Source organism: Homarus americanus, unplaced genomic scaffold (assembly GCF_018991925.1).
Source record: "Homarus americanus isolate GMGI-L3 unplaced genomic scaffold, GMGI_Hamer_2.0 scaffold32583, whole genome shotgun sequence".
Classification (NCBI taxonomy): domain Eukaryota; kingdom Metazoa; phylum Arthropoda; class Malacostraca; order Decapoda; family Nephropidae; genus Homarus; species Homarus americanus.
In genome coordinates this window covers 13162784-13186973 of record NW_024713129.1, presented here as the reverse complement: position 1 = coordinate 13186973, position 24190 = coordinate 13162784, and the positions used below count along the sequence as shown (strand labels likewise).

The following is a 24190-nucleotide window of genomic DNA, read 5'->3' as shown; positions in this document are numbered from 1 at the left end:
TGTACTTTGGAAATACGTTAAGCAAACCCATCACGGTGCTTTTTGAGTGTTTATGCCCGACTCCGAATAACATTTTATGAATTGTAGGAAAAAAGTTAAAAGATCCAAAGCAGGCGAGTACAGGGTAATTTTGCCGCCACTTTATGTCTAATTCATGGTTAGATTATTGTCAAGCACGAAAGGGTAAAATGTGTCCATTGTTGGTGATCTTCAGGCGTTTATCTTGAGAGTTTTCTCTTCAAGTGGTGCCGTATTTCAGCTCTTGGGAGTACTATTTCCGAGTAACAAATTATCCTCTTATTTTAAAGTGGTTAAGTGGAGTAAAGGGCGCCCTCCTCTCGACCCACTGTGTGACCCTCATAACCGGAAGAAACTCTTTGTGCTGAAGACGTTATAAACAAATCAGAACTACCCAAACTTACCGAACTTAAACATTTACATGGTTTTCAACAGTTACAAACGTATCCCAACTTAACATTATCTACCTAAACATAACTTGAACATAAATTACACCTATTCCCAGATTAAAATATAAACTTAGATTAACCTGTATCCAACCCCTAAACATACCTAAACATAAGTTGTATTATGAGAACAAATCTTTACAGAGCACAGTTTTTGTGGAACACGTAATAACTATAAAATATGGCGTAATAAATTTTTTGGCGACGGTCAAGGTTAATCTTAAACCTGCCCGTCATGAGAGTTTTTTCTCATAATTTTTAATTGTTGATGTAATAGTGTAATTACCAACCTTGTTACGTGCTTAACGACTTTAGTTATTGAAGCGCAGTGATAACATTATAACAACAACTACACGAAAGAAACTGCCGAGGAGCCACAGCTAGCGGCAACAAGAGTGTCCATTGTGTTTATTGCGGGGATTATGTCCAATTGTAGCCAATCTGATAGTGCTTATACAGTATATACAATCCTTGGTATGAAGTTCGCCAGTTGGAAATGGTTTGGTGGGATTTTTTTCTTGACTTGTGTTCATCTGACACTTGCAAGAACTTCCGTGATGTACACAGTGCTGTGGTAGCCTCATGGTCGGTTTACAAGAAACACTCTGGGCTAAAATAAAATAAGAAATGTACGATTTGTTATTGGAACGTGGGAGATTTCTGTGTTATCACACTTTTCCCAGCCAGACTTGCTTTGTATTCAAGTATGTATGAATGTGTGTGTGATAGACTCTTACATAACTCATTTGGAAGAGTATTATAAAAGGGAAATGGAAGGAAATCTTGTTGGGAAAAGATTGATACAGTAGTTGAATTGTAAGACAGTGGAGGGACGGTTGAGACAAGAAGGCGGAGAGAGGAAGGAGAGGAGGATGACTGGCCGGTGGGAGGGAGAGAGGAGAGGAGGCCACATCCGGTTACGCAGGTTGAAAGAGAGAGCGAGGTAATACCGCCCGCACACACTCTCTCTCACCCGGCCCACGCACACCCACACATACTGCTTCTGCTAAAATACTGTTGGTGAATCTGTTAGTAATGTATTGTATTACAACCTAACAAACTCCAATCTAACAATGTTGGTTCATCCAGCAGGTTCCAGCCTTTCACACCCAAACCAACGTATACATTTTTTGATATATCATAGTATTTTGAGATATTTAAGTCTTATTTATAACCCCCTAATTCCCATATAAAGCAATGTGCATACTACCCCTATGTGAGTGAGCGGTTTTTTTATGTGTTCATTCGCCGTCATTCACAGTACTTCTCTTAATAACTTCATGCTGTCGAAAAATAATCTTCGATAATTATCGTCTATACTTGTCCTGTGCTAAATGTGAATAAAACTTTTTATTTGTGTGATTGTTGAAAGAGATTGGACTTTTGTGATTTTTTGTAGACATTTGTTCTGTTCTCTTGTCTTAAAGGCCTGTCGGCTAAAACAAAAACTTTATATAAACGTTTCTGTCCATTTCGCCTCACTCAGGTAATTCAACATTTCGGATATGGTAATATATTTTTTATGTATATTTCAGTAACAAGAGCTGCCACATTGATACAGTACTAGGTTATGAGGTCCAGTTACAGTATTTGTGTGAAGTTGACATGTGGTCTCCATATTCACCACCTCCAGGATCATCATCCATATGGAGTGTGGTTTCTGCCCACACAGTACCTGTCCCTCCGCACCCTAGTATGATTCACCTGCAACAGCCACATCATCCACACCCGTACTCACACCTGCTGCTCTTTCACTGACAAATACTGCCAGGTATACATTACTGGCACAGGTGCTAATGTTTCACACCTGGATGGACCAGTGTAGGGTTGTGTGGTAGTCCAACCTTGTCATATGAATACTGTATTATATTTTAATACCGTTGCTGGTTAATATTCCAATTTTAACGGAGTAGTCATGGAGAACATTGTTACCACGACACAAAAACTACTGCATTACAATGTTATGACAAGAATAGAGGAGTGAGGCAGAATAATTTTATTGGGGGTAAAGGAGAGAGACAAAATGATTAATGACGGTAAAGAGAAGGGGGAGGCTAAACGAACAATGATGGTAAGGGGAGACAACTTTTGATGATTGTAGATGGAGGAAGGGAGGCAAAGTAATTACTGTATATATGGTGGGGGAGGGAGTCAGAGTAATTATATATGGTGGATGAGGGAGGCAAAGTAATTACTGTATATATGGTGGGGGAGGGAGTCAGAGTAATTATATATGGTGGATGAGGAAGGCAGAGTAATTACTGTATATATGGTGGAAGGTAAAGTAATTACTGTATTGTACTGTAATAATAAAGGCCCAAGTTAAACAATGATTTCAGTGGTTGAGGAAGGACACATGGGAGGTTAGGTCTAATGCACAGTGCATCTTTTGCCAACTAGTAAATGCACAACTTTTAATTGGTATCAACAACCTTAATGGGTTAATGGTTTCCTACCATTAATTTTGAACTTTGACCTTGTGTAATGGATTTAAAGGGCTCAAGGACCATTTTTTTTTTCAATTTGTTACGTTTGACCCTTGATATTTCAGCAAAATATTACGTATACGGGGGTTTTATTATGGACAAAATTTAAAGGTCATATACCAGTCTTTTCTCTTTTCTAGACAATACCTTACCGTTGCTTCGCCTGGTATTGCTTCATACGTAAGAGCATATTTTCCTTAGGTATTGTATAGTATGTACAGTGATCTTTCTTGTTACAGGGTGATGTCTGCCTTTAGAAAAGGTCTGGTCAAAGTCATAAAGGTGAAACAAAAATCAGCCATATTTTGTTACTGGTCATCCTACCATTAGATTGAGTACCTAGCCAAGATTTATGAAGACTTTTTATACTGTATGTCCCAGATCATTTCTTCCCTGGTGTGTATTGTGACACACCGGAGGAATGATTGACAGGAGCTATACTATATATACTGTATTGTGATTCTAGGTTGTGTTATATTTGAGAAACACTTGAATATGCTGTAGTTTTATGCTGTTGATGTTTATTGTATTGTTAGAATTTGTATACGTGGTTAACGACCTGGTGGTGGGTGTTGATGGCTGTTTCACTAGAGAACCCATTTATGAGATGTGTTTATGGCTGGAAGAGTACTGTGCTGTAGGTGTAGCAACAGTACTTCTTCCTACAGTACTGTATTATCTAACAAGACAACAGAGACTTCTTCATGAGCACACACACTCAGTCACAAGTCATTCGCACCATTCTTCATCATAAAACGGATTTCTTGCATTCAATCTCCCCCCCCCCTCTTTTTATAAGAATTTGAGTTACAATACAGTGTTTACTTTTATTTCATCAAAAGTCTATTGTATTCTCCTTGCCTTTTTTGTTTTGAGTAGAGTTTGTTTGCTTGTGTTACTTTAGACATGGTAAGACATGAGCGCAACTATTGGATGTCGCTGTTCAGTGAAAAAAAAATTATGATATTGTTTGTTTAAGTGTTACTGTCAGAATGTATAAACCTGTACCTGTAGTTAATTGGTGTCTTGTGTTGCAGGTGAGAGCAATCCTGAGCAGTGTGTGGATCAGCGAAGGAGTAATGGTGAATCACAAGGGGAACTATGCTGGACCATCGATGTTCCTACAGTCTTGCCCAGAAGTAAGTGGATCATAATCTGTTTTCTGCCTGTTTGTTCCTCGATCAATAATGTGTTTAACTACTATGATATTACTCATTCATAACTTTATGTAATTTATATTATTCATTATTGCAGATGTAGGCAGTGTGGTAATCCGTTACCATAGTGGGGAGGAGAGTGGTAATGTGTGTCTGGGATCATCTGCGGTGCTACGTGTTGTAAGATTGAGTGATGGGTCTGCCTCTGACTCCTCAGAAGACGAGACTCTTCATCCATCCTTGACTTTACAACGCTGTCTTTCCTGCACAAGACTCATCCGTTTCACACTTTCAAGTGAGTCACCAGTAGTTTGCCTTGCATAAGGAGGCCCTTTATCCAAATAATGTCTTTTCCAATATACTGTACTGTAGTATACTCTTTAGCTGGGTGGCTCTCATAATTCAAGCTATTTTTTAGGGAAGCCTGTATCATATCCTATAGTGTGAAATATATTCCCTAATTGGTTAATAATTCTATAACAAATTTATGTACACGAGTCTTTGTTCCTACTTAACTGTAAAATGGGATTTTCAGGATAATTTTATTATTTTTTAGCAAAGTCCTGTGAGGGTCAAGAAGTACCAGTATGTGTGCCGTGATACCTTTCACTTTCTGGACCCTAAATATACAAATTATTTCCAGCCTGCAATGTTGGGGCCTCTGGGAACCCCGTGTTTTCAGCATGTAGGCTTATTTGGCAATACTGAAATGACTGATTCAGGTTCTGCTCTAAAAGGGGATTTCAGGATCAAATCACTCTTCTCTACTAATAAATTGAGATATAAAAGCTCTGACCCTGAAGGAAATATACCTGTACTTGGAACTTACCCTTTCTAACACCAGGGTGATGTATGGTACAGTATTACTGGTATCTCTTAGTACAACTCAGATATTTTTATTGAACTGGGTATCCTCTAGGTATTTTATGTGCCTCATATTATGAAGTGATTCCAAGTGATTCCTCTCTCAGATATTTCTGCTCATGGACTTCGGAGAGGCATATTCTTCCAACCTGACCCGTATGTGAAGCTGCGCATTCTGCCTGGAGAATCTCAGACCCTTTTACCTCATCATGGACAGGAATCACGCTCGTCTGTGGTGGAAAACACTGTAAACCCTTCGTGGAAGAGACAGGTTTGTCAATCATGAAGCTTCTATGAACTGAGTTGAACATTAAAAAATAAAATGATATACTTGCTGCACTTGTCAGGCTGATGACTTCTGGTGTTTCATATGAAGTTTAGTTTACTAATGTAAAAAAATACCAGATTGCTTTTTTTTGTGAATTTATTAAAATAAAGCAAATCCAGTACTCCTGTACTGTACAGTACTGTGAAATTATTGGTTTTTCATACACTTGACTAGTGACTGTTTTCTCATCATTGCCTTTATTCTGGGTGCACATGATTATTGTTCAAATTTTTTTTTTTTTTTTTTTTTTGTAGACAAACATTTTGGACAACTAAAGTAAACTGTATATTCTTCAATCTCAGAATTTTGTAATACTTTGGGCCAAATCAATTATAACAATGATTTTGTGGAATCCTGATTGCAGGCCTTCATGCTCTACCACCCACTGTGATTTTTTTTTTTTTTTTTTTTTTTTTTTTTTTTTAGGAATAGCCCACCCGGGCACAGGTCACTGACCTGTTGTATTAGCATTTGAAGCTAATGGTTTTCTCCTTCCCATATTTAGCTGATTTCAGGTACATGATTCTTGAGTTAAGTTGTAAATTTAAGTGAAGGATAGCTACTGAAATCCTATTTTATTACCAAGCCTAGACCAAATGACTTGAACACTTCCTTGCCCTAATAATGTATATATAACACTGAGATCAGCTGGAATTGACGATTAACCTTCTGCAATGGAGGTTTGTAACTAGCACCAAGTAAGGGCCTTGAAGAGCACATGCGGAATTAGCAGCATGACTTAATTGCCTTAAACCTCAAGCAAAAAATTCAATTCCAATCTTTCATTTTTTTTTTAGGGATTTATTCCCATGAGAGATAAGTAACATTACTGTAAATGTTATATTTTACAATCATAATAGGTACTGTACTCACTGCATTATGTTCATGTGTTCTTTGTAGTTCTTTTTCAGTACAAATGGTGTGTCTTTTGCAGGAGTTCACCTTTGTTGCATACTTACATGATGTATTGGAAGTTGAGCTGAAGGACAAATTTGCCAAAAGTCGCCCAATCATTAGTCGCTTTCTTGGTCGGCTCACCATCCAAGTAGCGACACTCAAGGAACGAATTAAAAGGTAAAGTGTTTTTAAATGTAGAAGAGTTAAAAGGATTAGGGACCAATTATAAGATTAAATTGTTTTTAAACCTTTTCATGGCAAATTCAACTCGTCAAAAGAAGTTTTATTAACATTAACTGTTACATGTAACATTACTCCACAGCAGCCAAAATGTTTGCCTTACATCCCTATTTGTTGCAGCTTTAATAAACATGAGTATAAACTGACACTCACCAGACAAGTTAAATTCCACCTACACAGCTGGTAAATGTTTTTTGTATCATATTACATAATATAAAGAAATTATCATGAACAGATTGGTGACTTGCACTTTTCCTAGTACAGTACAGTAAATTAATGTTCATCCATTTAATTTTGTTTCTTGGCCTCTATAACTTTTTTTACTTTTACATCATTCTACATCAACTTTAACTTACCATTGTGTAAAATTTTTGAACAAATATTTTTTGTTTTACAGTGTATGTTCCATTTCAAGTTGGAAAAGTAATAACAAAAATATCAAATAGGCACTTCTTCTTGAATAATGGATAACTACGGTGAAAGGATTAGATTTTGAAGAGTTCGACATAAAGAATGTTAGTTATTAAGAATTGAGAGCATTCCCTGAAGGGTTGTTCTATCACCTGATGCTAGTCTATATTGACTCATGAATGATACCCACCAAATCTTATGGGCCGCTTTCCATCCTGGCCCAAAAATTTACGGGATTCCATGTTACATGTAATATCTGGTTCAAGGGATTTTGATGAGGTGTCAACTTTTTCTAGTGTTGAAAGGAATTTGTTGGTTGAGTAGTAGGCTGTTGTCCCCTCTTTATATTTTGTGTGTACAGTACAGTATATGAAACAACCTAGCTACACAATAATCTTTAATTCTGAATGATAAAAACAGAAAGTAAACAGTTGCCACAAAGCTATAATAAATTTTTATGCTTAAACCAATCACTTGCATATACTTTCTACATGTGCCATCAGAGGAACCACTTTATTTACATTATTTCCAGACTTAGCTTAGTTTTGTGAGTTAGATCTTGGTACTCATCTCTGCATATTCTTCAGGATTTATGAAAGAAAAATGAACTTTCTTTTTATCCATAAACCATCAATTACAGAGTACAATACATTTTCCTAGATTGACCTAATGCTATACATATCAATCTCTGTAGACATGCAGACTCTGCCAGGTAGTGTTTAGTGGCAATAGATCACACAAGTAACTTGTTTTTCTCCCTTTGGGCCATTAAGTAATTTTTTTATTTAAATGCTTCATTTTCAGGAATGTGCTGTCTCACTTAGTTGAAAAATTATACGATTTAAATCACCTCATTCATAGCTTTTGTTTTATTCTAATTTTCTTTTTTCTCTTTCAGTGGATTAACAGGAGTTATAGACTTCCCTTTAAGTAGCAAGAGTACAGCAGATTCTGTGTCTGGCCATGTTTACTTCACTGTAACCTTCATCCCTCCGTCAAACACTGCAGGAAATTGCACAGGCCATGGTGGATTGGAGTGCCCAGGGGAGCAGGATACAATGCAGCTCAAGAGTAATGCACTTATCAACACTCACGGGGATCAAGAGTTAATCACTAATGGCCATATGGGATATAGGAAAAATATCATGCGGTCAAATAATAATGCCTCTGTGAACAATGGAATACGGACAAGTTTGGGGGATGAAGAAGTGGTTGTTAATGGTGATGTGGTACCTGATGAAGTGAGGGTGAACAATAGTGATGAGCGGACAAATGCCAGTAGTAGAGAGTCTGATTACTCTCCAATATGGAAATATTCATGTAAAGTTCCTAATGTTACCAGTCAGACAAATTCAAGTGAAACCAGTGGGGGTGAAGAAGCCATTTATGAAACTGTTTACCCAACAGAAGAATATCAGAATCAAGATGGAGATCTTGCTGCTGTTAGTGGTGAAGTGAGTGGGGGATTCAACAGTGAGTCTAGTCAACCAGTAAGTGATGAAGATTCCCCACCACCTCTTCCACCAAGAACTAAATCTCTTTTGAAATCTCTTGCAGACTCTGGCCATCGACCACTAGAAAGGTCAATGGCAGTGCAACTTGGGCTCCCCCCACCATTTCCCACCGTGGTTAAAAAGCGTCCCATGCCACTTCCAATCACTGTAGGAAATGGTCAGACCAACATATTGGTTGCTACAGGTACTCCTGGAAAGGTTTATAATGGTGTAAATGAACCAAGTGTTAGACCAAAGGCTACTCATCTTAGTGCCAGCTCTCAGTCTAGTTGTGATAGTGAAAGTAGTGGAACAAGCTTTGGGGAAGCAAAAAGAATGCAGTATTCCATGGAAGGATCATTTTCCTATGATATTGTTGATTTGGATGATGTTTTACAAGTTTCTGAAATGTCGCATAATCAAATTGATGTAGATAGTCAGTGCCAAGCAACAGAATCTTCAACTCAGGGACTTCATTCATCTTTGCAATCATCTTCTTGTGCTTCCATGGAAAGTGAACCTTCAGAGGATATAATCAGACCTTCCATGTTTCAGAATACTTTGGATGAAGTTTCTGCCATTGTATTAACCACACAGGTAAGTGACTGTGTCAGTGATGCAGCAGCCTGCAGTACTGTGGCACCACTTGCAACACCAGAACAGGATTCAAGTCTTCTGCAGGAAACAACTTCCACAGACACTCTACTAGAAAATTTTGAAGCCTTAGATCCCGATTTTAATGCGAGTTACAGTAGAGAAACGTGCTTAATGAAAGCTCTTGAAAATGTCAATAGTGATAGTGACAATGTTGCCTGTGATGGTGATGCATCTTGTGTTACAAGCTTTAATTCTTATGGACATTCTTTTCCTGAAGCATTAAATAACCAAAGTGATTCTCTGTCTAGTCCAGTTAATGTAACAGATGAATGTGATATGTTATTCAGTGCTCAAGAAAGTGAAAGCACAGCACAAGAAGATATTGCAAGTGAAATTGCAAACCAGACCGGTATATGTACAGAAACTGTAAATAATAATGATGAACTAAGTGAAGAAGAGTCTAGAATGGCTGTTAACTGCCTTACTCCAAAACCAGAGACACTACACTCAGAGAGCCTTGATCAGGAAGGAATAGCCATGCTTAGAGTAACAAGAAACGGATCTGTTTCTGGTCGCTCACCATCCCCAAGACTAAGCGATTCTCTCCAGGTCTCGAGCTCTACCTCTGAATCCATCTCACCTGCAGGTGGGTCAATGACCTGTTCTGTGTCTTCCCAAGCAGGTGAGGATGGCAGAAGGGGTTCTGAATCAACTTGCATGGTCATTAGTACAGAAAGCTCATCCTCTAATTCTGTATTTGCAAGTCCCACTGCAGAAACCAATGATTTGAATGTTGAGTCATTGGCATCTGCATCGTGCTCTGTGGATTTAAACATTACATCAGATGCTTCAAAGGAGTCTCAAACTGTAAACCAGGATTTCCAAGAACTTAGTGTACGACCTCGAAGAGAACAAATTTCCCAGGGATCTAATACAAATGACGATGAAGATATTCCACCTGCTGTTCCGCCACATAAACCTCATCATCGTCTATTAAAAGCTTTAGTTCACCCGCCTCTTTGTCCCCCGACCCCGACACATCATGCCAAACCCCAACCTCCAGAACGTACAACTAGTGATAAGAGAGACAAAGAAGTAAGTAACCTGGGAAAGGAAGAAGGTCGTGAGAGAGACGAGAAGCTTGGATCCTCTCATCACCCAAAGTTATCAAGGCAGCCATCTCTTCGTGATTGGCTCAGAAGATACCCAAAGGTTGAGGTTGCTTTTGATGAACCTCTCCCTTCAAGTAAGTAAAGCTACAAGGTTTATAGTTAAGGAAATTAAGGCTTTACAATAACAATGATACCCTATTAGATTTGAATATATGAGCAGACCTCCCCTTAGTGCGGAAGATCCATTCCTGAGGTATTCACACCAAATTGAAATTCATGTTAAATAACTTAGAAGGCTTTTCTTTTTTCTTTTTTCGTTTTTCTTTTTTTTCAGTGAGAAACCCATTAAATGAATTGTCATCATAAACTTTTATTCTACTCATATTTCAGATGTAGAAGCTCGGAAAGATAGCCACGGGAGAATATTCTTTATAGATCATGTAGCCAAAACAACATCATGGGAATGGCCTCCTCCAAAACCATTATCAACCCACCGTCCCTTATTCTTCGTACCTCAGGTGGATGAGAAAAGGTATGGAGATGCTTTCAGTTTCACTATTCCTTTGTTTATACTAATGTGTAAAGTAGAGTAATGTAATAAAGGAACATCTCAGGATTGTACCAAGAGTGAGCTGCTTTCCTCTTCTGTGATTAGAATTTTAAACTTATATAAGATAGGGTGAGTACTCACAAATGATCTCTGAGATGTAACCTCTTTAAACACTCTGCCATTGTCCTCAGAGCTGGCTTATTAGCAGAACACATTATACATGTAAACAATATTTAGATTGTAGGCAGCCTTCTCACCCAGTCAAATTGTGATTCCCATCCATGATTCAGTGGGGATTTCAGGTCAGGTGCCTTTGATTCTCAGAAGCTGCATGGATTTACATTCCAGTCTTCAACACCACCTTCCTGCACCAAACAGTCAGCATCATCTGGGTGTCAGTTGAAGTATTTCTGCAACCAACTATGTTATCTGTACAACACAGTTAGGTGCATGCTACACAGGTGATTGGTATTTAGGTTTATTAAAATTAGTAATGTTTATATTGGGCATCTAGCTGCTGGCTCTTTTCATTATCACTTTGGGTCGTAACTCTCAATTTTACACCTGGCTATCTCAACAGGTCACACACACGCTGGCTGACCTGGAGCGATGTTCTTACATCCTCTATATTCTTATCATATTTCCTTCATTATTTTTTAGAAAATCTAAATTACTTTAAATTCTTGAAGAGAATTAACAACCAGTATAGTGGGGTTGGCTTACATTCTTAGTGCTAAGAGTCTTAGTAATTTGCATGGCCAGTGGTATAAGTTATTCGTTCATAATGCAATAAAAAGTATTGCATTTTATATATATATATATATATATATATATATATATATATATATATATATATATATATATATATATATATATATATATATATATATATATATATATATATATATATATATATATATATACCAACAACTCAAAGAAGGTCCCGAAACAGAAAGTTCAATGCCAGCTCACCGAAAATGCTTACTCTCCCACCCCATGATTTCAGAATTCAAGGCTGCACTGCATTACAATACAAAATGACCAATAATTTGCATTTAGCTCAAGCAAGATGTTACCTCCAGTGTTGTTTGCTGTGTTATATTAAACTAGTCACTTTACCTTCAGTTCACTACAAAACATATTTACACATGTATTGGCGGACTGATACACCACACATGTTCACGACACACACGTTAACACACACATATATATATATATATATATACATATATATACACATACATACATACACACACACATACATATACATACATACATACATACATACATACATACACACATACATACATACATACATACATACATACATACATACATACATATACATACATATATATATATATATATATATATATATATATATATATATATATATATATATATATATATATATAACCTTCATTAGCAGCAGTAGAGTTCTGTAATGTTTCCTCTGCAGTACAATTATGTGCGTCACTATCATGTGGTGGTACTCCCTTCTCACGCTGGTGACAATTATGAAACATTGAGGATAAAATATCACTGCTGGTGTTACATGGTAACTCTGTACAGTATGACAATTACAATAACTTTTAAACTGGGTAAGGAAAATGTTTTGTTCTGTGTTAGTTAGCACTTATAGATTAAACTTTTTTCTCACTTCTAAAAGTGAAGGTTCTGGACAATATTTGGAAGATCAGTTGGTTGAAGCCTGTAATCTGAACATACAGATTTCAGACTAAGATTCCATTTTCTTTTCATCTTTTTGAACTTCCTTTTAGACAAAATTGGGTAGGGTATAAATTTTAGGCATATTTATTGCATATGCAGAAATGATTTGTCATCTCTCAAATTAGGTGAGCTGAATATTGTTGATGTTAATATAAAGTAATAATGGTAATGGGTTCATGTATTTAAAATCCGGTTTTAATTTTTCAGACGATCTTTATGTGAGAGTGGCGAGAGTGAATGCAGTGGAAGTCGAACTAGCAGTCGTGTAGTAACTCCAGAACCCTCCACTCCTACCTCTGCTGCAATTATGGTGCCTGGAGGAGCTTGTGCAAGTCCTGATCATTGTGAAGAGGGAGCTATTGGCCCATCACCACCACCCCCTCCCCCACCACCCCCACCTCCTCCACCAAGCATGTCACTGCCCCCTTCTATAAGTGAAATAACAACTACTACCAATGGAGGATCAGGGACAATTTTAAATGGCACAATAGCAGCACCACTAGGCGCAGTTATGGCAATGTCCGCAGGAACTGTTTTACCAGCAGCAACGGCAGTATTGACAGAATCAAATGGTGACAGGAGACGGCAGGAAGATGTCACTGATGCAGATGAAGACGAAAAAGCACCGACACCACCACCCCGTCCACATCACCGTCTTGCTCGTCCCACACCACCACTTCCGCCGCCACTTCCACAACAGTGCCCGCCTACACCCACACACCATGCTCGACGCCCTCATCATTCTATTGGAAGTGATCTGGTATGTTATTCTTAGTAGAGAATAATAAATGTATCTTTTCCTTAGTCTTGGAGGAACCTAATTGCTAGCTAGACCTTAAGTACAGTATTTAGAATATTGTTTGTGTTGGCATTTATATAATTTCTTTGGAAACTAAATATTTTCTCATCCTATATGTCCATCATAATATTCCTGAGTTTTCTCATTAATTCCTTATACAGTGAGTTGATTTACCATATTGATTGAATTATTGTAAGAAAGGGAGTGAGGGAGGCCATCATCACCTTTCAGTCTCATTCATCTCTCCCAACTGTAAACAAAGACCTCTCTTAATACACTGAAGATCATTCCATTTGTCTGATTAACTCATTTTTAATTGAAAAAGGGATTTACGTAGCAGTAAGAGGACATTTACATTACCTGTCTGCCCTAGTACAGTTGACCATAGCATAAATATAATATTCTAGAAGGTAAATAAAGCTTTTATATGTACAGTACAGTACAGTATGTACACCCCTGCAAATAATTACTTTTTAATTGTTGAAATTGTATTATTCAAGCAAATACACCTACAGTATTTCATCACATTTAGTGATTTATGTATATAAGGTTATAAGCAGTGAGAAAGATAGAGAGGGAGTAGAGTTTTTACCTCTCCAAACTCATGCTTACACCTTGGAGGGCTGTGTTGCCATCAGTTGGCATGTGTGGGAAATGTAAGATTATCTTCAACTGATCCATGCCAGTCATCCATTAATGTTATAACAAATATTTTTCTTATAAAAATCTACTTTACACAGGATGCTGGTGGACACCCAGAGCGTCATAGTCGCACCATGCGGTTACCGTCCATCCCAGAGAGAACCATCAAATTTCAGAGAGTTGAAATCCAACCAGGGGAAGAACCTTTACCTACCAGTTAGTATATGTGCTCCAGTTTACTCCCATCTTATTTCTGTCTGCTCTTATTATCTATACTTTTCTTTCACTCTTGTTAGGGATAGATCAAGTCTCATGCCTCAGTCCACCTTTCTGTTGAGAGGAAAGTGGCTGGAATTGATGTCAGGACACAAAGTTGTCATGTCAATGCTTATGATATGATGCTTCTCTGTGTATAATGATTTCAATGCCTGATATCCAAGAAGCCACTGTGGTAATGCAACACTGAACATATCAGGTTATGAGTGTGACATTCACCTACAGGGTGGGTACAGTATCTAGAGATTTTACAGCCTGACCCTAATGTGTGCCATTTACAACACCACCTATCCTGTGGTTACTTGCATTGTATAATCTGGTTTCTAGTCCAGGATTTCTCTTTTAATGAGGTACACAGTAGTGCGATACAAAATTTTGCTGCATAATTTGTAAGCAAGATGTAAAGCCCCAACTATTAACTTGGGCAAAGATTTTACTGTGTGAAGGATTCTTAACTAGTACCAGTTTACAGAAAATTTGAAAGGAAAGATTATCTGCTTCTAATATTGCTCTGGCTGTATGAAAATCCTCTTGTGTTTTAGACTGGGAAGCACGAATCGACAGTCATGGACGAATTTTCTACATTGACCACGTGAACCGTACGACTACATGGCAACGACCATCTGGTAACGACACAGCTCAGACACAGAGAAATCAATCAACCGATCAGCTACAGAGACAACAGTTAGATAGAAGGTCAGTTTTATGTATAGTTTCTGAAGTAGTTTTCCTTCATTGACCTACGGTATTTATATTTTATTAAGTTTTTCCAGCAGTACAGTCCATGTAAAAAAGCTTTTAGATGGTTTGTATAGTATGTTATAAGAGTATTAGACAAAGCTTTGTATGAGGTGTAGTAATTTTATATGGCCAGTTGCCAATTATAGTTTGTTGGATATGCATATTTCATCTAGGTTCACTTTGTAAGTATGAGAGAAAATTCACACTTTCACATGTACAGAAGAATTCTATTAGTTGGTTTTGATCACTCATAAACAGGGCTATATGGATAGTCCTTCAGTAAAGATATAAGAAAAGACCTGAGTTACTCCTGCCTCTGAGAGCATGTACTGTAGGTGGAGGCAAATGTCTCACTAATAAATCAACTCATTGAGCAAAATGATTAGATAGGCACAATTAATTTATAACATGCAGTAGCTATTTACAATACACAATGTCTCTTGGAATATTACACCACAAATTGTGTAGGAAGTATTGTTTTCATTTATAGGACTTCCTTATATATACAGTACAGTGACATGTAATGTATGTTCACTTTTAGGTACCAAAGCATCCGCCGAACAATTACCTCTAGGAGAGTGGAGATGGAAGACTTCACTCCAACAGGTTCCACTACTCTCTCTTCCTCTACCTCGACCCCAACACTTGCTTCCTCAGCTTCAGTCCCAGCCTTATCATCTGCTACGTCTACTTCCACCAATAGTAAGATCATTTGAATTACGGTATTTACATTTAAAAATTTAGTGTACTTTGAGCATTATAGTGAAGCATGTTGTAAGAGGTGGCTATACCTGTATAGTTGTGCAGCACCATTAGGGTTCCTTTGTTGTCAACCTTAATAAACTGGTGCTTCCAGTTGTTTCCCCCTTTGGATCTCCTTATTGCTGAGTAGAAGGATTAATTGGTTTGGGGATTAATTTCCTGGATTTGTTAACCATAGATACTGTGTGTTTATTTAGTGTCAATTACACATATCAGGTCTCCAGATCCAGGGTTATCAATGCCAGTGGACTGTGAACAGTATTGAAGTCATTCAGTCAGTGCTCAATTATAAAGTGAGATGTTAGAGCCTATCCCTAATTTTTAACACTATCGTTATAATGAAAATTTGGTTTAGTGTGATGTATAGACAAAAGTAGATTACAGCCACTCCTCGACTTACTACCTACTCAACTTACGACCACTCAGACTTACGACCGCCCCAGTCGTACCAAAAAATTTTCAAATTACTCTACGTATTTTCGAGTCCCGACGTTAGTGATTGCTCTGTGTATTGACAAAATTTTCATTTGTAGTTCCATTTAAAATGGCTGTCAAGCTTAAAAGTGAGAGTTTTGTGGTGTTGAGAAGAAAAAGAGACACCCATTTTAGATTTTCTATGTATTATTTTCGCATTTTCGACTTACGACCTGGATTTGGGTCAAGGAGTGGCTCTACTTGCATGGTTGAGAAACAAAAGTTATTTGCGTTATTGTTTTGACATTATTTAACCATATGTACTCTGCTTCATTAAATAATTTCTTTTTCAGATGTGACAACTCCAACTTCTTCATCATCTAGTATTTCTTCTTGTACCATGACGTGCTCATCATCACCATCAGTTCAGTCCCCTTCATCCTCTGCCTCATGTACCTCTTCTTTCACCCTTGCAACATCCTCCACCACCCTACCAACACCTTCAACTTCTGCTTTTCATCCTCCTTCTTCTAACTCTGGTCCGTCGTCATCATCTTCCTCTTCTGTGACGAGTGACAGAATGGATATGCTGTTACAGTTACCTGCAGTGAAGTTTCTTACCAGATCAGACTTCTTCAGTGTTCTGCATATGAATGATGTAAGGATGTAGCTGTACAGTATATAAATTCGGTCGATTTTGTATATAAGTATTGACAATGTATTCCTTGTGAATTCAGAGTTTTATTTTTATTTATTTTATTTATTTATGGTGGTTCATGTAGGTGGTGATAGCATGTTGAAAGAAAAGACCTGCCCAGTTTAAGTTTATTTAAAAGTACTGTATTTTCTATCTGTATAATGTATTGTACGGTATTTGGTGTATCTAAAGCTGCTCACTTTTTTTTTTCCTCAGGAGGCCTGCGCAGTGTACGAGAGGAGTGCATCCCTGCGGCATATGATCTCCAGAGTACGACGTGATCCAGCAGCCTTCGCACGTTACCAGCACAACCGTGACCTCGTTAATCTCGTCAATCAATTTTCAGATAAAGATCGTGACCTGCCTCCGGGTTGGGAAGCTAAATATGATCGTTCGGGGAAGGTATAATGAAAATTGTCTTTTTTCATTTTAATTTCTGTTGTATTTCATAAAAAGAATTTAATTAAGTAATTTATATGGTATGTGAGTTAATTAATATGAAGCATGGAGCATCTGTGTGAATGATAGAGATTCACTTTGTTTAGTTTATCCAAGTCAAGGATATATATAAGTATCCTTGTAATCTGTTTGTCATTGCCATTTCTTGTTCATTTCTACTCTTGTTTAGTATCATCTTACCAGTTATTCTCCCCCATCCCTTCTTTAATGTTTCTGTATCCCTTGATCTACTCCATACTAGATTAGAAGAGGATTTAAGATAATAGATAGAATCTGGTCCAGATGGTATGTGATGATCATCAGTGTGGTGAATGTGATAGTGTGACTATTGTTGAGGGTCTCAACTTGAGGCATTCTTCTGTGAATGAGCACAATACTATAATAGTATTTATAAATCACTACACCTTATGTTTTTGAATTTAGAATAACTGAGTTAGAACTTAGTAGTTACTTTAACAGAAGGCAGTGTGAATTAACCCCAAACCATGAAGCACTTAGTGGTCACAGCTGGAAACAATAAACACCTTGAATGTAAATTCCCCCTGGCCTTCACTGTTTGTAGATGCTTCTTAAGAGTTTCCCTCATTGAGGAGTGGTGAGAGGTTTTATTTCATTTGGTCCCCACCTCTCATGGGTTTGACTCCTGCTGAGTCTAATGCTTTATTGCCTTATTAAAAAATCAAACTCCCAGCGTCGGGCCTGAGCAATTTCATTTCAAGGTTTGGAAACTAGATGGTAGATCTCCTCACTCGATAAAGGCAGTTCAGAATTACTTGCAGTTGACAGATTGCTTAATCAACAATCTTTGCACCTAGATATTCTGTTTTAGTGTGGAGTCTGGACTTATAATTTCAGTGACATAGTCAAAGTCTTAATTTTTTCTGTTGGGTTGTATGTTTCATGTGCATAAATTTTGGGAATATTGTTTCCCTTAGCCACTTATGAAAATAAATAATTGAAATAAGTATTTCAAAGGCTTGCATGGGCAGGGGCACTGGAAAAGGTGCTCACTTCCACTAACTAGATGAGGCTGCTGTGCCTTAGGATAGTACGGCACTTAAGAGCTTGCATAGTGTGTCTTGCTGCTAAGTAATAGAAGCTTCCTAAGACAGTGACAGGTTTTGCCAGGGGGTCTTCTGTAGTGGTGCTTCTCACCCGTTATTTGTCTCATCCTTGAGCTGTAAAGTGGATTTAATGCTTTAGTTATTCATTAATTGTAAATTATATATTCCACCGACTTCATGAAATTTTCATGTTCTTTTAAACTATCAGTTAGATAGTACTGATATTTTACCTAGATTATTTTTCTCATAAGTTAACTAAACAAGTAAACCGTTACCAGCCACATGTATCCATCATAGATTGTCAAACTACAGCTCAGAATTTAAATTAGGTAATCTTTATTTTGTTTTACTGAATCAGTAAATGGCATAAAATTTCAATAAGACTGAATGAATGTGTCTTTTCAGTTATTCTTCATTGATCACTCCAGTAAAACTACATCATTCATGGACCCCAGACTCCCCATTGATGCTCCTTTCATAAATACCAGCAAGTTAGCCCTGCCCAGTGCCCATCATCGCAGATCGCGCTCTCCAGGAGAGGATGATGCTGCTCGGGTCAGTTCTACTATAAAATGGTCCACAGTTTTAGTTTATGTTTTAATTCAAAGGATAAATTCAGGAAACATCATTAGCATTAATTGTACTCAAAACATAAATTTTGTGATTACAGTAGGGCCTCCCTGACACAGACTAATTACAGTAGCACCCAGACCAAAGTACTGTATAGCAGATTCCAAGGTAAAGATGGCAACCCCCCAAAAAAAATTAAGGTAAATTTTATTTTTAATCCTTTAAAGGCAGCCAGTATCATAGGACGGTTCAAGTTCCTTGCATTTCATTTTCACACTTATGGAGGTGGAGTAGGGAATCCATAGCAGCCAGTTAAGTGTTGAAATGTGCAACATAGAATTGGAATCTTGTCATCACTGCAAGACACTTTTCTGTTCACAAGATATTTGAAAAGTGAATAATCAGTTATGCCATACTAGGACACAGTACTGTATGTGCACATGCAGATACAAACAAACCATAAGAAAATGATTGTATGCCAACACTGTATTCCAGTTCTGTAAAATGTAAAATACTGTTTAAGCAAGTATAATCCTTGCTCTCTCTCTGACACTTATGAATTAATTGATAAGCCTAAAAAAAAATGAAACAAAGGTGTTCTAGCGCACTCAAATAAATAAACCAAAGATTATTTTAGTGTTTCCTGAACACGTGAAAAACCCCCCAAAAAATTTATGGGTTTCTTGCTCCCTTCTTTATATTTTGTTAGTTCTCCCTTCACTTTTTCTGTCAAACCTGTGTAGCTGATGTAGCCTCCCTAATCAGTCATGCAGCTTAGCTCAACACATTTTATTAAACTGTGAATCCAGCATTGCTTTGTTTTTACTTTGCCGTCAGTAGTTGGCTTGCCAACTCTCTCAAGATACAGAGCTTGAATTTAATTTCCATTACTTCAACCTGAACCCTTAGACCACTCAGTGCAGCTTAATGTTGTTTCATGTTTGTTATCCAAGTCTTCAAGGCATTCTCCATTTCTTGGCACAATGGCAGCTTTGAATGCTGGATGGTCTTGCATATGGATGGCTGCGCTTATGCTGCACGAATGTTGTCAGCCATCAGTCTGATACTGTGAATCATGCTTTCATTTACCTCTTTTCAATGTGCCACAACTGATATGCTTCGTCTTCAAGTTCTTCCAAATTTTCAATTCTCTTTCATAAAACCTCTTTCTCTCCTTTTTTTTTACTTGAACTGGAAAGAGAAGTGGCTGCTGAACATTTAGACAGCTTGATAAATGGTGCCTGTGGTAAATCTAGAGGAATTATTGGAGTAAGAGAAAATGCCCTTGACTTTGAGTGAACGGAGGCTAAGTGACACCAGGATTGCACCTGAGGAAGTGTACGGTAGTTGTAACAGTGCGACTGATGTAAAACACGTGCAGTCTGGCTTTTCTTACAATATGTAGAAAAATGGTAGCGATTTTGGTAGCCACTAAAAAAAAAAAAATCACTATGCAGATGCATTATGAGAGGACGCTTGTGTGCTAAAGTGATGTACGTACAGTATGTCCATACAGTACAGTATTTGTTTTCCCACATTCAAGCAGCCCAATTCCTGCTGTTTGCCGTTTGGTGGTGGTATGTTAAAAAATATGTATAATAATTAGGCTTGTGCTGAATAAGCAGAACAAACATTAAAAAAATCAAAACGTGGTCCTAAAGTATGATGTGTTTTGAGTGGATGTTTGTGTGTTGGGAACTGAGGAGTGTCTGCTGTACTGTGGTGGTTTTGGGGGGACATTCAGATTACTGATGAATAGATTCTGACGTTTTACTGTATTTACATAGAAAACAGTAAAGGAAGCTCACAAGAACTTAATGATTTCTTTAATTTCTTTATAGTTATGACTTGATAAAGAACATTTAACATCTTCAATCACACATGAAAGTTGCAAGTTTAGTCATAGGATAAGACTTGGTGTGTTGGCAGAGGTAACTCACTCCTGAAACAAATGTAACTTAATTGAAGCCTGGTTTTTGGCTGGGCCTATATTGCTAACTGCAGCTAGTATACTTTTGAGTGTGTCTTGAGGTGTGTAAGGCTTGAAAAATCCAGTTGAATTTTCTCCTCTCACTAACAGAAAGTTTTAGGAGTAGAAGGTCTGAACTAGAGGCACTGCTGTGTATTACTTGTGGTACATAAAGGCAGATCAGTAACCGGATATGTTTTGAGTGTATTAATCTGATGATGTTGCATTATGAATTCATCATGCGTGTTGCATAATTTTCAGTGGGTAGCTTAAAGATCTCCCAAACAATGGTTCATTGATTGTTGAATGTAAAGCTCTTATATTAGATTATTTACTTATTTTATGCATTGTATTAACATCCATCATTATAGCTTATTTTTATCATTGTAATTTTTTTATTTCTTGAATTTATTCCTCGTATCATCAAAGGGCTGTGGATATTGATGCTTGATTTTATTTCTGTAAAATTTTTACATTTTACTATGGCAATTTTTTATGTAATTTGAAGTGCAGTGGATAAATCTCAAGTTACCTAATATATTCATTAGACAGATATAAAGAAAATCTTAATCGATATCTATGGAATGTGGTTTAAAACAAAAGTAAAGATTTTTTATTTCCTATACAGTATACTGTAAATTCAAAATAATGTTCAGAATACATTTGAAATGTGTGCATGCTTAATTAACTTATCCACACTACTTTTTAAGATATATTCATGTCTTTAAAAACGATAATGGTTTTAGTACAAACTGAAACTTATAAATTATTTTTGTTTTAGATATTAGATGATGCAGATTAGATATTTTACCAGTATTAGATGTGCTGTATACTGTAAATAAAGCTGAAGGCTGCCTGCAGAGATTTCTTTTACGATTAACTTTCCACCTAGCTACTGTATGTGAATGTCAGGATATATCTAGATAGACTTTTAGTTCTCTTAATTTTTATCAAAAGAAATGTTTTGGCTTGGCTGTTTAATGGATATAAATTATCCTACAACTCTCATATTCAGAAACAAGAATGTGTTAATATCATGAGGGTTATTTCTACAAGAGTATGATCAACTCGTCAAGGAGAAAAGTATAATTAGGAAGAAAGAAAATTAAATTGTAAGTTATGGACTTTCTGACTTGTGTCCTTAAGCCAGGAGCTCTCATAATACTAGGTAATTTAATAGGGGGTCCCAATGTCTTTAAATGGGGGCCCCAGCATCATAGAGGTTAATCTGTAAAGTTGTTCAGACAGATTGATCCCCCTATAACACCACCTTCATCAAATGAAGGAGACATACAGTAGTGTAATGGTTGCCCAGAAAGTCTTGAGGTCTTTTTAGAGCCTTGACTGCCCAATTTAACACTCAACATGCAGAGGCTGCTGTCCATTCTCTTTGATTCCAGGCTTATCTGCTATTTCTATTCAGTTCTCGGCTGACATTCTGAGGACTGTTGCAATAGACCAACTATCCCGTGTGCCACTTATATTTTACAAAACTGTCATCCTATTTGATGCTGATGGAATGATGTATATTACTGATCTTTCCGAGTTCAGATTAGTGTCCTAGAATTGGCTAGCCCTATCACCCATGTTTGTTGACACTTTCTTGCACTAGTGTTTGTGGGAAGGGTGGTTGATGTTAGGGAGCCTTATCTAAATACACAAGGACCATGAGTAAGTTGCCCTATATTATGAGAGTTGTTGGCTACTGGCTCTACAAGAAAGTGATATCAGGATATATCCTCCATATTTTCTTCCAAAGTACTGCTGTAACCAATACTTAAAAAGTACAACTGCAAACTCATTCAGATCAGTAGTAGTGGAAAGCAACAAATTATTATTATTACTTGTTATTATTATTTGTTATTGCTATTGTTATTAATATTATTATTGTTGCTTTTTTAAGAAAAGTGCTATTGGTTAGAATTTATGCACTGATGCCTTAGGACACTACCCATTTTTTGAACCACTGTCATTGATGAAGAAATCACTTGTATGTTGACCATTGTGGACAAAATGATGTGTTTGAAGCTTCTTGGAAGGTGAGAAGAAGGTACAGTATTTTCTGAGTATGACAGGATGGCATTTTTGGGAAAAGAAAAGTCAGTATTGTTTTACAAATGCACACTTTCCTCAGCTCTATCCTGGCCATTCTTCTCTCAGTGACTTGGTAATTCAATCATTGAGAAGAGAAAGAATTTTTACCAAGAAATATACAGTACTCCCTCACCAGCCATAGGTTTACCAACTGCAGTTTTGAGCATCCACATTTTGTATTTGTGCAGTATATCATTTTACCTACCATGGTATCCAGTTTTAAGTGTCTGCAGGTTTCCACAACCACCTCATGAGATCAGGTCTATCAAGTGGTTCACATTGTTTGTTCATGTGTACAAAGGAGTGCAGAGAGCATTTAAGGTCTCTCTTTCCTAAAAATTAAAATTCGGGTGATTAGACTTAAACCATCAGGCTGCACTCTTGAAAACACATGATCTCAGTGGTTATGCAGCAGTTATCAGCCTTCCTGAGAGGAGTGTCTCTAAGACAATTCTGAAAAAACGAGTGTTTGGTTCTTTAGCAGTGACCATTAGGTGAACCTAATAGAGTAGACAGTGCAAGTATGTTGTGTGCTTTTGGAAAGTTTATATGCAAAAATGTACCATTTTAGTTGCTTCCCCTCTGGGTTGTAGCTCTCATTAATACTGTATTAGTTTTATTTTTCCACCCCCTCCCTTATATCTAGCTGGTGTTTGAAACTTTGGTTTCCTTGGATCCTGTAAATTGCATTTATAAAGCTGAGTTAGGATAGGGAACTTGGAACCCATGCTCCTCCCTATGGGTTTATTGTGGAGTTTAACTGGACTGAGGTTTGTTACTAAAAATCCAGTGTGGTCAATGACTGGCCACAAGCTACTGTGGTACAAGCTACTGTAGCACCAAATTCAACAAGACCTGATAAACTTTCAGCCCTCTGGGGTCAATATTGTTTCTTGTCTCCCATTTTAAGGGTGATGGTTATTATGGGAAAGATGTACTAATGAATTATCAATTCCAGCCGTCAATTTTAAGGGTTAAAGCCTGGATAGGAGCCTAACCTTATAATCCTGCCAGTGCCCATTGTACTTGTCTTATTGAAGGGTACACTTCCTAGGCAGGGGGCATAAAGGACATTCATTTCACAATTGACTTCTTCCTTCTTGCTTTTCCAATTTGATTTAGGCCAAACGTAAAGGAATGAGGCATGAAATTCCATTATATGGCCAAGGGAATAAATGAGGTTGCTCCTCCTTTCTGCAATGTCCTAAATTGACAGGGAACAGTGTTGGGTATTGGGTTTCAAACAAAATGAACCCCATGAACTAAAGACTCTTGATCCAAAGCTTTAGCAGGCTCTGAAACAACAAATGAATCTGGATCTGAATCCAAATTTGATTGGGTGAGGAAGAGGCTCAAGCTCTGAAGCATTTAGT

The 24190-nt window shown here is 37.3% G+C and overlaps 1 protein-coding gene across 2 annotated transcripts in view; it reads left to right on the top strand.

Moving 5' to 3' along the window:
- Nucleotides 1-24190, top strand: part of LOC121867476 (E3 ubiquitin-protein ligase HECW2-like) — a 64003-nt gene that overhangs the window by 24205 nt on the left and 15608 nt on the right. For both annotated transcript variants that reach the window (XM_042367425.1, XM_042367417.1), the window contains exons 4-16: nucleotides 3988-4089; nucleotides 4205-4402; nucleotides 5079-5242; nucleotides 6234-6373; nucleotides 7746-10183; nucleotides 10440-10581; nucleotides 12538-13090; nucleotides 13870-13987; nucleotides 14590-14743; nucleotides 15330-15490; nucleotides 16318-16622; nucleotides 16878-17063; nucleotides 18590-18739. In XM_042367425.1, coding sequence (XP_042223359.1) covers nucleotides 3988-4089; nucleotides 4205-4402; nucleotides 5079-5242; nucleotides 6234-6373; nucleotides 7746-10183; nucleotides 10440-10581; nucleotides 12538-13090; nucleotides 13870-13987; nucleotides 14590-14743; nucleotides 15330-15490; nucleotides 16318-16622; nucleotides 16878-17063; nucleotides 18590-18739 — 4811 coding nt within the window. The remainder of the gene's footprint in view (nucleotides 1-3987; nucleotides 4090-4204; nucleotides 4403-5078; nucleotides 5243-6233; nucleotides 6374-7745; nucleotides 10184-10439; nucleotides 10582-12537; nucleotides 13091-13869; nucleotides 13988-14589; nucleotides 14744-15329; nucleotides 15491-16317; nucleotides 16623-16877; nucleotides 17064-18589; nucleotides 18740-24190) is intronic.